Source organism: the organism of the source record quoted next, unplaced genomic scaffold (genome assembly GCF_019419815.1).
Source record: "Pyrus x bretschneideri cultivar Hongxiangsu unplaced genomic scaffold, Pyrus_bretschneideri_v1 Contig39, whole genome shotgun sequence".
NCBI classification, from domain to species: domain Eukaryota; kingdom Viridiplantae; phylum Streptophyta; class Magnoliopsida; order Rosales; family Rosaceae; genus Pyrus; species Pyrus x bretschneideri.
In genome coordinates, this window is record NW_025999712.1 from 236752 (window position 1) to 253365 (window position 16614).

Genomic DNA, 16614 nt, shown 5'->3' on the forward strand with positions numbered 1-16614 from the left:
CATACAAGCATACAAATGTAAATTAAATATATTACATGGATATCAGAAAATGGATAGGAGCCTAGAAAGTTTATTGTCTTGACTTACACATATCATATATAATACACAATTATTTTTTGGACCAAACGTTGGTTATATTTTCGATAAAATGTTGATATTATTGTCCAAAGATATAAAATTCATCATTTAATAAAGAGCAGATGTCCTGCATAAATACTTTTGTATAATACGCATACATCATGGTATAACAAGAATTTTATATATTATGATTGTAATTTGAAGGCCGTTTATTTAGATATAATCAATATCTATAATCATTTGACACAATGACACTCAATCTCCATTGTATTAAACGAGATCACATGACCACAAAAGAGAAACCATTCCAAGCCAAATTCAACTTGGAAGTAAGACTTTAATTTATTGCCTTTAATAAGTTAATGCTATGGTACTTGAATGAAGAAATATATGTATGAGGGTGGGGCAGTGACAAAACATAACACATGCACTACCCAAATCGAAGCACGAAAACGAAATAATGGGTGGGACTCGGCCACTTCCCACCATGAGCAGTGCTCAAGACTACTCCAAGTTGCCATTCACATTCTGCACAGATTTGGAACTTCTACTTGCAAGCTCACAAATGGTACTTTATATCCCCTTAATTTTGTTTCTCCCTTAAGGATTAATGTTCATAAAAATTGAAAGAAAAATGGAAAAAGATTAGAAAGTAAACATATTTTGATTAAGCAAAATTTTCTCCCATGTGCAAAGATACCATTATCTGTTAAGACTACCTACCATTATTCAACCAATAGAAGGGCATTTTCAACTTTCTTGGGCCCCAAACTAAGAATTATCACCTTTATTTAAGTGTAATTAAGCACCAAAGATTAAAAGAAAATGCTATTGACACTTCTAATTTGTCATCATTCACATACCCATTTGATGATAGGAACCAAACAAGATTGAAACTGAGTCCAAGCATATTGTCTAAAGTCTCACCTCTCTAGACGAGATTTGTAAGATGAAATATATATGTTGGATTGTTGGCCAATTCAATCAGTCCGGTTTCAGCATTTATAAGTTCACCAATCAACGACTAGGTCATTGGTCCAATGTAATTGAAGTAGTCTACTCTAAATCAAATACCCGACTGCGTTCAAAGTGAAATATTAATTTGTTAAATGAAATGGCAAACTAAATGTGTGAAGAACACGAAAAGCAAAATAAGTGCCATCAAAGAAAATCAGATCATATAATTTATTAAAATTTGTAAGAGATTTAATGGATGAGAAATGCATGTGGAAAGTTTGGCCCACGGGGATATCGGTTGGTAATCCCAACCACAACCGGCATGTGCACTTGTTTTCCTCAATCACTTGTGGCTGTTTTCTGTGATATCATATGCAAACAGACTCACTCACTAGCCTCCCAAGTTTCCTTATTAATAGAGGAACCCTCGTGCACTCTAAGCACAAAATAAACTCCACCATGCCCTACACAAAAACTACAGTCACAAAAAATGGCAGCTCATCCATTGTCTTTGGCTTCTATAGCCCTCTCTCTTGTTCTCCTCAATCTACATCTGCATGGTGTGTTGGCAGTTTATGGTAGCTGGGAAGGCGCTCATGCCACATTTTACGGCGGTGGTGATGCCTCTGGCACAATGGGTAAGTTCAAAACTCAAGTGTCATTAATTATTTACCCCGGTAAGAAAAAAGTGTTTTTAGACAACTAAAATTGCTGAGAGGTTTTATGGCGGCGGTAATGCCTCTGGCACTTAGTAGTACAATCTAGTTCTTTTTCACTTGTAAGTGAGAGGTCTTAGATTCGATTCTCGCCAAAGGTAAATTTGAACCATATTATTGGTATCCCATTGTAAGGCCAAGTCCACTCTCCTCCATCCTTAGTGTAGATAATATCGTTTGTACCAAAAAAAAAAAAAAAAAAATTGCTTATAGAAGTACCGTTTCTATGTATTGGAGGTGATTAAGTTGCAATGATATATTTTATATTTTTCTATGAGCTGAAGTGTTTCTTGTAGAAATAGTCCAAATGAGTTAAAACTGGAAGTGTGAATAACATTTTAGTAACGAAACAAAACTATGGATAGATCCCTGGTTGAACGGCTCACCGTTGATCCAACGGCGTAAACAGAGTGTTTAATTAAAGTGTTGGGGTTTGATATTAATTTGATTTGAAATTTTGCAGGAGGAGCATGTGGTTATGGGAATCTGTACAGCCAGGGGTATGGAACCAACACTGCTGCTTTGAGCACAGCATTGTTCAACAATGGCTTGAGCTGTGGATCTTGTTATGAAATGATGTGCAACAATGACCCGAGATGGTGCCGTCCTGGATCCATTATTGTTACTGCTACAAACTTTTGCCCTCCTAACTTTGCTGAGTCCAACGACAATGGCGGATGGTGCAATCCTCCTCTCCAGCACTTCGATTTGGCCGAGCCTGCTTTCTTGCAGATTGCTCAATACCGTGCTGGAATCGTGCCGGTTTCCTTCAGAAGGTAGGCCTTGAAGTTAATCACGGTGAAATTACAATGCTTATCGGAAATGTAAAGATGTTATGTTATCAGACTGAGAATCTAAATGATTAATTGAGTGAATTCTTTCTGAAATACGCATGACTCTCAAGTAGTGATAATCTAACACAGTCAGATATCTGAAAGCGAACATTAGTCGATTATAATTACAAGTTAACACCTTACAATTTCTTACTAATGGGAGGTGTTTGTGTTTTGGTCTTGGCAGAGTACCTTGTATGAAGAAAGGAGGAATAAGATTCACCATCAACGGCCACTCCTACTTCAACCTGGTTTTGATCACCAACGTGGCTGGTGCAGGAGACGTCCATTCAGTTTCAATCAAGGGGTCCAGAACAGGGTGGCAACCCATGTCAAGAAACTGGGGTCAAAACTGGCAGAGCAACTCTTACCTCAATGGCCAAGCCCTCTCCTTCCAAGTCACCACCAGTGACGGTAGCACCGTCACGAGCTACAACGTGGCGCCTGGTAATTGGCAGTTTGGCCAGACATTCTCCGGGGGGCAATTTTAGAATTATCCCACTAGATTATTGGTAAAAATCTGTATATCTATCTGCGTCATTTTTTCCCCTTAAGCTTCCAAGTGCAAAAGCAAAGAGTAGTTGTGAAGTGAAGGTCTGCTGAGGTGAAATAAAATACACCCGCTGAGCCTTTCACATTTGAGATTTTCTGGAGAAACGAAATTTACCTCATTCAGGTTGTAATCAATTTCCTCAATTGTAACCTTAATGATATATATAATAATAATAAAAAGAGCTTTATTACAATCGACATAACATTTAATGGCAAACAACTTTCTCGTGATACCACTAGTGTCGATATTTCAAGTCAATCAGTCAACATGACGTCGCAGTAGTAGGTAATTCTTGATAACTTACCTGCAGAATCCAAAAGAATATGAGGCAACACAACCTTATCCACACAATCACGTTCAAGTTGTTCTTTTTGGCTGTTGGTAGCAAGTAGTGACTTCTTATTAGAAGTTGGTGTTGTATCCTTTTCAGCAATATGTAAAGGCCTGCATCTAACATACAGCAGAACATGGCCACCTGGACACGGGCATGTGCTGTAGCAAAGGCTTGTTTTATTGTCATAGGGCAACTAATTGTTGTGAAGGGTGACAGACAAAACAGAAACTTGGACAAAAAGAAAGGAACTATCATTTGGAATTTATCCAAGTACAAATGGAATGTATTTCCCCTTTGTGAGAAATGTGATCAGGTGATCGATAGATGTGATATCTAAATTCTCGAAAAAGTGCGTTGAATCAAAGATTACTTAAAATAGTGCGGAAATTTTTTTTGTAACCATCGTCAAACAACGAATGTTCATTCAGGATAATTAAAGGGATGAGAGCTTACCAGTTTATCCAAATTAAGATTTTCTGAGAAGGAAACATGAAAGTGTGAAAAATGATTCTCGCGCATGAGTTTGTACTGGAATCCCACTTCTGCCTAGTCCAATATAACAACAAATCACTCAAGGGATATGAATTAGAGATAAAGCTTACGTACATTGCATAGTCATAAAATATGTTTCAGTGAATGACCGTATAATTAAGTGCAAATTCATATTTGATTTAAATAATCATATATGGTTATGTATTTGATTTCAAACGTTATATTTGACTCTTATTTGGTGTGTAGTGGGAATTACATATCACACTAGAGTCAAATTTAACTCCAAATTTAACTTTAAAGTTTTAACTTTTAATTATTAGATTAGACATAACCTAACAAATGCAAATTTGAGTCATAACAAAATAATTCATCTCATAATAATGCAACTACCTTGAGCCACTTAACTAATGTAATTGATTTTTAACTAGATTGGTTCCTTTTGCTGAAGTTTTTACACCTCCTGAAAGACCAATCTATGAAAATTGAATTTTTCAAACTCAAACACAATTTAATAATTTTGCAAATAATAACCAAAATTCAGGGGCTTAGATCTGTTTTTGCTACCAAATATCAACCAAATTGGAGACTTTACAGTCATCCATATATATTTGTATCGAACACGAACAAATTGACGATGTTGATACCAAGTAACATTTTTATGATGAACCGTCCATTTGTTTGATACATACAAATAATCACAATCTTTCTCACATCTAGAAGAAACATTCCAGTTGAAAAGAGTTCGGTGAAGAAACAAGAAAAATGACAATAATTCAATACTTTTAGATTCACAATAAGTACTGCCATTTGAGAAGAATTACGGAACACGTTAACATTAACATCACAAAGAAAACAAGTATGGCCTGCAGAACGAAAGGTAATCCGCTGAAGGATGAACAATTAAGTCCCCTCGAATTTGTTGGCATCGTAAATTTCTCAACAACCTCCTGAGACATTTGAGACGTTACATGCTCTGACCAGATATGACCGCAGCAGAAAAGCTCGCATACTTTATATGTTGCAATTTTTGCAGCCGGAACACCTCTTCCGTTTCCTAGGCCATAAAAGTTTACATCCTCAACAGCATTCCCTGCCACCGCTGAGGCAGAGTGAGTTCCATGAACGAAAACATCCCTCGAAGACTCTCGAGACTAATATAGAGGTCCAATGAGCTTGCTGCAACATGAACATTTTATATAGTTTACAAAGTATTAGTATGTACAGAAGCAATACAATTATAAAAATTGTGTAACGCGGAACATACATAGGTGACTATGCACAACATTCTTGCTTATGATTTAGTTATTGTTTGTTTTCACAAAAAAGTATAACAATTGAAAGTAATAATTGGTTTATATATTTGTACCAGTGACTAGTATATTATGTAATAACTGAAAATTATGGAAACTATCTTGTTGCACCTGAAATTTTTGCAGCCTTCATAGGCACCTTTCTACCTCTGGGGAGGCAGGCCAAAACCTTCCTCTTTAAAGCTCAGATTCCACCCAAATCCTACATTCAAACACATGAACAATAATATCACTTTCGATAATTGCTCTTCAACTAAATTTCTCATTGAATCCCAAAAAGTCCCAAGATCTTGAACGTTCTGCTTGGAAAGACACAAAAATAACAAAAATATCACTCCTGATAATTTCAGCAGTAAAACGGGTACTCAACAGTTCAAATTACTTGAGCGATATAGTTACAGACACAAAATCAATAGTATTCAAAGGATACTAAAAGATTATATATTATCTATTGGAACATAGCACATATAGTAAGTCGGACTTGATTACTAGAAGAGGAAAGGAGGAGGGAATTTGAAAAACTTACATTGCTTAAGTTCACTGCGACAGTAAATTGGCGAAGCGTTGCTTAGCCTTGGCAGAGGGTAGATTCATCAAATTATTCTACATCCCCAGCTCTCTAAGGGATGTAATGTTCCCCAACCACTCTGGTAAAGCCTCCACTCCCTCAAATAGTCGATACATAAAGCAGTTAAATTTAACTGAGGCAGAGACTTGAGCTTTGTCCACCATTTCAAATGTAATAATTCAAGCTGCAATGATCAACCTTGAACATCATGAAGTTGATTCCTGCCAGAACCCGCCAATGGTGAATTTTGATCAATTTCGGGGTTTTAAACCTTTTCGCAGATTTCTTAAATTCGCCAAATTATAAAATCCCTAACTTAGTTTGCAACTGACGATTCTTAACCTAATTTTCTACAATAATGCAGATATTTGACAGTTCATCAAGCTACTTAAGGGAAATGAAATATCAATTAAATAATCAACTGAATTCAAGTCATTGTTCATACGATTCAAAAATCTGTTCAGAAATCACATAATCATAAAAATATCAGCGCAAAATCTTCATAAGAATAATAATAGACGAAAAGTAATTGCAGTAAATCTATATTTTTTATTATATGAATATGGTTTTACATGATTAGAAGCATTACTCTTCCAAGTTTCTAACCATGAACGGGTAATTAAGCTAGTGGTTCAACACTCATACAAATGAACTAAAGAAAGTTAACATATCGATTGATGTTGCCGAAATTAAGAAAGATAACATGTAAAGGAGAATGCCCACATGGTACCAAAAAAAGAGGCTTTCTTGCTTGATAAGAACTATAACTTAAAGTACATTTTGGAGAAATGAAGTTAGAGCGAGAAATTTAATATCTTATGCATCAGTACCTGTACTCAGTTTGCACCTATTGAGCATCCTGAAAAAACGCCACGGCATGCCAAAAGAAATATAGATGCCACTGAAGAGGAGGAGGTGCGGATTTGAAAAGCTTACAGGGATTAATTCCAATGCGGAAGTTGCATCCATGAATATCCACTGTACATACTTTGGTTTTTCCGCAACTCATTTGTTGCAGTTTCTAAAGGCGTTGCGTAGCTTCAATCCAACCGTTGTCCCAGACTCTTAACTAATTTAAAACAAAACGGAGAAGGATAAACAACTTTGGTTAGTTTTCGAAATTTTTTGTGTGGATGAATAAAAGAACAAAAGAGATAAACATTATAACATGTACCCTGCAATTCGATTTCAAGAATCGCAAAACGTACTTGTGATATTCGGAATGTGAGCAATCTTAGGCCAATCTGTGCCGTTGTCCCTGGTGCATTTTTGCTCTAAAAGAGGATGACATCCGGAAATGTCTAGGATTTGTAATTCGGTGAGACGTTGCATAGCTTCGACACTAGGTAAATTCAACAGATTCTTGCAATCTTGAATCTCCAACTGTGTAAGGGATGTAAGGTTACCCAACCATTCTGGCAAAGTCTCCACTCCGTCAAATGAAACTATCATCAAATCTGTCAAAGAAGTGAAGTGTTGAATCTGTTGAGGCAAGGACTTGAGCTTAGGCCAACCCCACAAGTCTAGCATTGTAAGATGCATCAATGATCCAACTCCAAAATCAGGGAAGGAATCGAGCTCCTCCCAGAACGGACCCATTTGTAATTTCCTCAAGGCGAGGGAGCCACCGTAGTCCCGCCGGCAAGTATTTTAGCTTTCGCCAATTTCTGATCTCCAAATAACAGAGAGAATTGAGGTTGTCTAAACTTGGAAGAATCTCTAAATTTGGGAAATCGTTTATTGCCAGCCACTCGAGAGAGACTGGGAATTGCAGCCCGCTCACCCAACTTTCCAATCCTTCACAGTATTCAATCCTCAGTTGTTGAAGGGGTATCATTGTGCGCAAATCTGAAACGCATTTCTCCTCAATGCTGCTACTTTGGACACCAAACGACGATAGCTTCGGGCATTCACTTATATACAATTGCTGAAGAGAGGGAAAGTGTTGTGGAAGAGCAGGTAAGCTCGATAGTTCATCGCAATATCTGATTGTCAACTTCTGAAGAGTGGTGAGAGACGCGCCGCCTTTAATTTCAATTGATGTCAGATTAATGCAACGCCATATAAACAATTCCACGAGAGAGGTGCAGCCTTGAAGCCCACTCAATGGGCCAGACAAACCACTGCAGTTATGAACAACCAACTTCTGGAGAGGTGCAGTAGTCTAACCCACTCGGTAGTCGTGACAATTGTTCACAATGATAAATCTCTAATCTGCGTAGCGATGCCATGCCCTGTGTAATTGGAATCAATTCTAGATTAGGACATCTGTATATACCCAGGTACTCAAGGAGAGGAAGTGTGTCTAGCCCATCCGGCAACTGCCTCAGTTTTTCACAATTACGAATAATCAATCTCTCAAGAGAACCACAAGAACCGAATACATCGGGGGCAAGATCATAATCAATGACTCCAAAACTTTTTAAGTTAGCCATTCCGCTAATCTTAAGCTCCGTAAGATTGGGTAGATGACCAAGCGGTGGGACTGCTTCACATTTGTTGCATCCAAATAACTGAATCTTCTTCAAGTTGTTGAGTTGTAATGGTCTACTCATCATCCACGATGGAAACTTATCGCCCATGAAGTTTTCAATACTCAAGCTCTCTAAATCAGGATGCGGTCGGAGGCCTTCCAGTACATCCCCCTCGTCATTGTTGTCAGTTGTTGACCTATATCTCGTCCATCTGAGTGTCAAATGGCATACTTTTTTCTTGTCCTCTAGTTTAGCTTTTTTTGCTTCTTCTCCATTGTCTACGTGTTCCAGATTACAAACAACTAATTCACCTTTCAATTCTTTCAAGCCAGCCAACTCTTCAATTCGACGACCAATCTCATTACCCACCAAAAAGTATGGTAACGTTCTAAGGCAAGTCAACCACCTTAACCCCTGTGGAAATTTTGTACTCTCATCAAAATAAATATGCCTCAGATTGACCAAGTTTTGCAATTCTTTTGGAAACTCTTGAAGGGCACAATTTGTTGCTCTTAACGTCTGTAAGTTATAGAGCTTGCCTATAGAGCTGGGGAGTAATTTGAACCTTGTTTTAGAAATGTCAAGATACCTTAAGTGTTTCAGCCTTTCAACTGAAGTTGGAAACTCTTCAATATTAGCATTACTTAGATTCAAGATGCGTAAAGCTTTGAACCGTGGCAGAATATTAATAGGAACTTCACCCTCTTCAAAGACCAGTGATCGCAATTTTCCAGCACTTCTTTCTGGAATTTTTTTCAGTATAGAAGTAGAAACTCGAGCAACATGTCGAATCTCATTTGTATTATCTATGCCATGGAAGTCTCCTGTCAAGCTTTCAAATCTGGATACAAGTTTTGCCAAATCGTGCACAAGATCGTGCATCTTGCATTCGCTAATAATGCCATTATAATCCAATGTAGCATCTTGAAATAAGGAGCTCTGCAATAGAATCTCAAAATATTCATTGCCTATATCCTCCATATCTTTACTTTCGCCAAGTGAAGGGCGGAGTAGTCCTTGAGCCATCCAAAGTTGAATCAAATTCTCTCTTTGAATTTCAAAATCTTTCTTGAACATTGAACAATATGCAAAACATTGCTTCAATGATGGTGATTCTAAATTGTCAAAACTCAACTTCAAGACTGACATAATTCTATCTTCTCCTTTCGGTAGGTTGTTCCATATTCCACTTTCTTTAAACAACAACCATTCAGCAATACTGTTTTTAGTGTGCAAAATGCCTCCCAAAACCTGTTGATTGGATTAGAGAGTTTCTATCACATAATGATTCATAGAGTATAGTAGTTTTAACTGAAGTTGATGAAAAATGAAAAGAAAAATACATGACTGAAAAAGAGGGCATAGTTATAATCAGGTTCAAAAGTTTCCTACAACAATGTAGAAAACACTTGAGTTATAACAAAGTATTCATCCAGTAATAATGCAGTTGGCTTAAGTCACTTAACTAATTTAACTGATTCTAACTAGATTGATTCCCTTTGGAAGACCATGTAAATTGAATTTTCAAAATTCGAACACCATTCAATCATTTTGCAAATAATATAACTAAGATTCAAACGGCCTGGATCAGTTTGCATACTACATACCAAATATCGATCACATTAGAGACTTTTTAGTCATTCATATGTATTGAACACAAACAAATTGACAGTGTTGGTTTCAAGTATCCATTTGTTTGATACATAAATAACTAAACGAATGAATGAATTGTGTAGAGACGGTCTTTTAATTATTATTATGAACATGAATGGTTTCAATTATAAAATTTGTACAATATATTATATATCTAGGAAACGTCTAAGCCATGTGCAAAATGTGATACTAGCTTCCGTGTTTGTCAAATTCCCGAAATATCCATTAACTAGTTAAAAAAACGTTATATTCTTGATTTGTTGGGTGATGAATTAATTTTGTTTAGTTTTTGTCTTGTTGAAATCAATAAGCTACTAATGTTGGTTTTTTATTAAGAAAATGTCAAGAGAGACCACACATTTTTTTGTATACCATCTAATGCATAAGTGAGCTGTACATGTTATATCAATTAATGAAAAATCAATCTACGTAAATTATACTTTCAAAATTTGAACTCAATTCAATCATCTTGCAAATGATATAACTAAAATTTGAAGGGATCGACGATGTTGATACCAAATAAAATATCTATGATATCAGATAGCTAATATCTATGATTTGAAATGAAATTTTGTAATGATGATTTTTAAATGATAATTACAAAAATGAATGGTTCCGACTAATACGTTTGTCACAATGCCTTGTCCTAATTTATAAGTGATGCGCCCCCTGTGGTGGATGCAAGTATATATTGTCCTAATTTATAAATAAAAAGCATGTAAAAAAAAAAGTGCAAATTCCAGGTTATATGAGGTATAATAATGGTACGTACCTTTGCCATCAATGGAATACCACCACAATTTTCAGCAATTTTCATTCCAATTGTCTTGAACTGGGGAACTATATGAGCACTGCTATTTGGGAAGGCTTTCTTTTTCATGATAGACCAACATTCATCCACAGTAAGTTTTCCCAGACCATGTCGTCGAAGTAGTTTTTCTGATATTGATGCAACTTTTGTACTGCGAGTAGTGACAATGATTTTGGATCCCCCAGCAGATTTAAGCTTAAATAAACATTCCATCAAATTATTCCATTTTTCGGAATCTTCATTCCAAACGTCATCAAGTACAAGTAAGTATCTTTTATCTTTCAACTCTTCATTAAGGAACATAAGCAAAGCATTCTGGTTATCTTTCGAAGGGACTTTTGTCGGATTAAGCTGTTCTAACATCTGGAGTAGAATCAAATTGACATCAAAAGTGTTCGATACACAAACCCATATTTTTGTTTCGAAAAACTTGCGTATCAGATCCTCATTGTAAACTGACTTGGCCAACGTTGTCTTTCCGATGCCTCCCATTCCCACAATGGCCATAACCGCAAGATTTTCTTGATTGTATCTGGCGTCGGTCAAGTTTGTAACTATTTTTGAGACATCGTCTTCCCTTCCAACAGTTATTTCATCTCTGCCAATGAATGCGTTGGTTTGTCTGTCCCATCTATTTCCTCGAGGGGTTGCATCTATTCTCTTGGAAACTAGACCAATGAAAGATGCCTCACCCTTGAGATCTACCAAGGACTGGTTGATGTTCTTAATTTTATGTGCCATTTTCAAACGAAATGCAAATGGATTGGAGAGTGAAAAGAAGTTAAGTACCTTTTTCTTCATATGATTTTGGAGTTCAACCTTACGGCGAACAACTTCGTACTTGAACTCATCCAACACATCGTCAGCTTCATGAGCTATAGCTTTAAGCTTCCTCACCCACTCCTCCACCACCATGACCCGATCTTGTGGTTGATCGGAAACAGCTTGCAAGAAATCCTGAATGGTGAGTAATGAATGGTGAAGCCGTTTTAGTTCAGCTTTGAAACCCCAAGCAAGACTGAGTTCTTGAGCAGCAAGTGACGCCACCTTCGACAGTATTCCCTCAACAGAAAAAGTAAACACGGCTCCTGCAATCTTCCCTTCCATGCCGATCGATTAAATTTTCTCTCAATTTTCTCTCGATTAGATGGAAGGAAATACAAATGATGATGTGATGGCTTACACCAACCGCTTGTTTTTATTTGGCATGATCAGTTCTATCAGAATCCAAACCTGCCTATCAAACACATGTAATAATTCCCACAACAGTCAAAAGAAGCGGCCAAAGCTGGCAAGGCAAGTGCAAGTGGTGACCGATGAGAAGACTTTATCTCTACCGACTAAAATTAATATCCGCCATTCATTCACGATTCATTTAAGAAAAATGCTACGCAGATTATTTTAAAAGAGTGCTCGTTATCTGATTAAAATAAAAAAGAAGACTCTTTACAAATTTTTTGTTACTTCTTGTTTTTTCATAATAATTTATAATATTAGTATGAAAATTAATTGTTAAATTGTAAAATAACAAAGAATAGATAAAAAATCTAATTTTTAAAAGAATCTCACTATCGTGTCCCTTCATATAATTCATTCATTTCTTCTCTTTTACCAATTTCTCTCTCCCGACTTTTTCTCTCTGAATTTATACTGCAACACGTTGAAAATTATGATTTTATATGTCCATTTCTCTTTATATGAATGTATCTAATACAGATCTAGATGAAAGATTTGGTCAATTCAAACTTACCTAAGTTGAATAATCCCAAAAAATTGTTACACTCACAAAGTAACACACCACAATAGTAAAAAAGCAAACTAACAACTATCTAAGCCAGGTAGCTTTTCGACTCTCATTTTTTTCTTGATCATACTTGGCTGCATGCTTTGCTTCATCATAAATCTATGTGACACTCACACTAGGTTTCACAACACATCATATATTCTTATCTTCTTGTTTTTTTGTTCTTAATTAGAAAAGGTACATGAGGATTATTTTGACGTATCAATAACAATTTATTACTTGAAAAATAACAGTATATTAATATGAGGTGTGTTGTTTTCTTATTCGCATGGTGTAAATGCACCGAGTAACGCACTCAGTCTCTTATTTTGTAGCTCATGCTTTTGGCATTCATTTTTGTGAGTTGGTCGTTCATAGTTTGAAGTTTAATCTTCGCAAGCAATGTAAATGTGTTTATTCGCTTGTATCTTAATATTATAAATACTAGCCTTTTTGGATGTGTTCATGCACGTGCGAAAAGATCTTTTTTAATCATGGTGAGCTATGCACGCGAATAAAATTGGGTAAAGTACAAAAAACTACCTCAACTATTGCGGTCATGACAGTTTCATACCTCATCTTTTAAAATTGACAATGTCATACCGCATCTTACGAATTTGTGACAATGTCATACCTCCGTCAAATTTTCTGTTAGTTTTTCTGTTAAATGCTGACGTGGCAATAGACAGGGACCACTTTCTATTAAAAAATTATTAAAATATTATTAAAAACTAAAAAAAATATTTAATATTTTTTAAATATTAAAATAATAAATGAAAGTAAAATTAAAAAAAAAAAGGGTAAGGTACAAAAAACTACCTCAACTATTGGAGTCACGACAGTTTCATACCTTATCTTTTAAAATTGACAATGTTATACCGCATCTTAAAAATTTGTGACAATGTCATACCTCCGTCAATTTTTCTGTTAGTTTTTCTGCTAAGTTCTGACGTGGCTTGATTCGGGACATACTTTCTATTAAAAAATTATTAAAAACTAAAAAACAATTATTTAATATTTTTTAAATATTAAAATAATAATAAAAGTAGAGGAAAAAAAAACCATCAGTTTGTCCCTCCCCTCTCCCTCCCCCCCTCCTCTCTCTTCTCCCCATCTTCATTTTCTTCCCCCCACCTGCAAACCCAAAAAAATAAAAAAAAATAAAAAAATTTTGAAAACCCAACAACCCCCTGCAGAAGAACAAGAAGGAGGAGGAGGAGGAGGAGGAGGAGGAGGAAAAAAAAAGGAGAAAGGAAAAAAAAAATTCCCCCTATCGGCGCGGAAGAAGAAGAAGGGAGAAGGAGAAGGAGAAGGAGGAAGAAGAAGAAGAGGAAGAAAAAATAAAAAACAAATTTGAAAACCCATCAACACCCCCCTCTGCGGAAGAAGAAGAAGAAGGAGAAGGAGAAGGAGAAGGAGGAGGAAGAAGAAAAAGAGGCAAAAAAAGGAGGAAGGAAATTATTTTATTTTTTTTTTTTTTAAAAAAAACCATCAACTCCCCTGCGAAAGAAGAAGGAAGAAGAAGAAGAAGGAAAAAAAAATATTTTTTTTGAAAACCCATCAAACCCCAAATCCACCACTTTCATCCATTCTCCACATCCTCTTCCGCACCCATCCTCCACCTTCTTTGTGCACCCATCTTCCCACCGACGAGATCTGGGTTTTTTTTTTTTTTTTTTTTTTTTCTGGGTTGCAGGAGGGAGAAGAGTGTGGGTGTGGGGAAATTGAGTGCGAGTGTGGGGGGAAGACAAATTGGATTTATTATTATTATTATTTTTTTGTTGGGATTTGCAGGTGGGGGAAGAAGATGAAGAAAGGGAGAAGAGAGAGGAAGGAGGAGGGGGGAGGGGAGGGACGAAATGAGGGTTTTTTTTTTGGCCTTTTATTATTATTTTAATATTTAAAAAATATTAAATAATTATTTTTTAGTTTTTAATAATTTATTAATAGAAAGTAGGTCACGAATCAAGCCATATCAGCACTTAACAGAAAAACTAACAGAAAAATTGACAGAGGTATGACATTGTCACAAATTCATAAGATGCGTTATGACATTGTCAATTTTAAAAGATGAGGTATAAAACTGTCATGATCCCAATAGTTGAGGTAGTTTTTTGTACTTTACACTTTTTTTTTTAATTTTACTTTTATTTATTATTTTAATATTTAAAAAATATTAAATATTTTTTTTAGTTTTTAATAATATTTTATTAATTTTTTAATAGAAGTGGTCCCCGTCTGTTGCCACGTCAGCATTTAACAGAAAAACTAACAGAATAATTGACGGAGGTATGACATTGTCACAAATTCATAAGATGCGGTATGACATTGTCAATTTTAAAAGATGAGGTATGAAACTGTCATGACCGCAATAGTTGAGGTAGTTTTTTGTACTTTACCCAATAAAATTCTATTTTCTTTTCCACATTTGTACTCAATGCAGCTAATAGGCAAGATATAAGACTGATTCTTCCAATCTTATGGTATATAGAACCTTAATTTGTTCAATCTTAATAAATTGTATGTGGAGCAAAAAATAATTCCATAAATCCTAGAGACGACACATATTTAGGGGAGGAGAACAACTTCATTACTGGTGGTATCTTCACGAGGGATTGGAAAAGCTATTTCTCTACCATTTTTGCTCGTGCTAGTGCCCCAGAGATTCTTGGATTTCTTGCAATATGAGATTTAATCCCATAACTCTTATTTTTATTTTACATGCTTCAACGCACTCCCGCCTCATGTTTTCCACAGAGTGTTGTGCCATACTACGAAAATTATACGGTCTAGAATGATTCTAACTCATTTATTTGAATGAAAGCTCTTGAACAACCAAGTCCCCTGCCAACCAAACTACAAATTCTCAATTCTTTGATCGATAGGAACCTCAAAAAAAGTTTTGGGGTTTGAGTACTTAAAAAAAGCTCTAAAAAAAAGGGAACTACAAGTAAATCTTACTAAAAAGCATATGATGAGCATTTATTTGAGTTCAGCATTTCCAAGTGTGAACTTTTTTCCGAAGAAGATAAAAATTCATTAAATAGACAAGGTTCACAAAGATGGAAAGGGATCCACTCTGGATCCCTTCTACTAAATCCACCTAATTATCCCATCCAAACCTTTGAAATTTGATTCAATGGCTAAAATTATTATAAATTTTAAAAGAACCCCTTGTTTTTAGACGTTGAAACAAATTTCAAGAGCTCGAATGAATTGATTAGGTGAATTTGATGGAAGACATCCGAAAATGATCCATTTCCCACAAAGATTTCCATGCGCAAGTCAACATATGTGGAGGCTTTAGAAATTTTTTTTTTTTTTGTTTCAGTCTTTCGGAGGCTTCTTGGTATACTTTTTTGTTGTTGATGCCATGTCGGTGGTGATTCAAAAATAGAAGCTCGTATTCTTTCCAACCACCACCAAAAAAGCGTGGCAAGTGACCAAATATCACAGAATTTGGTAAGAAATCGCTCTACTGAGACGATTCGCAGCAAATGGGCCCCACGCTTCTCCAACTACACAAAAGAGACACATGGTGGTGATGCGGCGTAATTAGAGGCCACCCTCCCTTATGTGGATCTCTCTGTATTAAATTCTAGGGATCCTCACATTTTATCTGTTCATCATATATATGCGATCAGTTTTTATTAGTTATTATTTATGTTTAATTTTAAATAAAAAATTTAAAAAAATTTATTTCACAGTATATAATGAACTAGAATATAAAACTTTAATTTATTACCCTTAATAAGTTAACACATGCACTGCCCAAATTGATGTGTGAGGGATGGACAAGTGACAAAACATATCACATGCACTACCCAAATCGAAGCACGAAAACGAAATAATGGGTGGGACTCGGCCACTTCCCACCATGAGATTATCTCCAACCCAAAAGGGATCAAAAGATCATGTTTAGCTCTATAGCTTTATAAGAATTATTTTTAATAAACAGTGTCACACTATATTTTATACCATCTTCAACCGAGGGAGCCAAAGACCATAAGCCAAAACATAGCCCGTTTGAGAAAAAAAACTCATCTTCAACC

At 35.8% G+C, this 16614-nt stretch overlaps 2 protein-coding genes across 3 annotated transcripts; one reads left to right on the top strand and one right to left on the bottom strand.

Annotated features, from left to right (window-relative positions):
* Positions 1 to 1467: 1467 nt before the first annotated feature.
* LOC103963298 (expansin-A4) lies at positions 1468 to 3336 on the top strand. The gene is made up of 3 exons (XM_009376105.3): positions 1468 to 1673; positions 2215 to 2527; positions 2772 to 3336. The coding sequence occupies exons 1-3, from the start codon at positions 1526 to 1528 to the stop codon at positions 3073 to 3075; spliced, it is 765 nt and encodes a 254-aa protein (XP_009374380.2). The 5' UTR covers positions 1468 to 1525; the 3' UTR covers positions 3076 to 3336.
* A 1373-nt stretch (positions 3337 to 4709) lies between these two features.
* LOC103963297 (putative disease resistance protein RGA3) lies at positions 4710 to 12070 on the bottom strand. Of its 2 annotated transcripts, none has more exons than XM_009376103.3 (6): positions 10741 to 12070; positions 7050 to 9566; positions 6672 to 6910; positions 5800 to 6062; positions 5385 to 5475; positions 4710 to 5139 (listed from the first exon to the last, which is right to left on the bottom strand). In XM_009376103.3, the coding sequence occupies exons 1-2, from the start codon at positions 11884 to 11886 to the stop codon at positions 7971 to 7973; spliced, it is 2742 nt and encodes a 913-aa protein (XP_009374378.2). In that variant the 5' UTR covers positions 11887 to 12070; the 3' UTR covers positions 4710 to 5139; positions 5385 to 5475; positions 5800 to 6062; positions 6672 to 6910; positions 7050 to 7970. The 2 variants fall into 2 exon arrangements, with proteins under 2 accessions (XP_009374378.2, XP_048420604.1); XM_048564647.1 differs by having other exon boundaries at positions 5385 to 5572.
* Positions 12071 to 16614: the final 4544 nt, after the last annotated feature.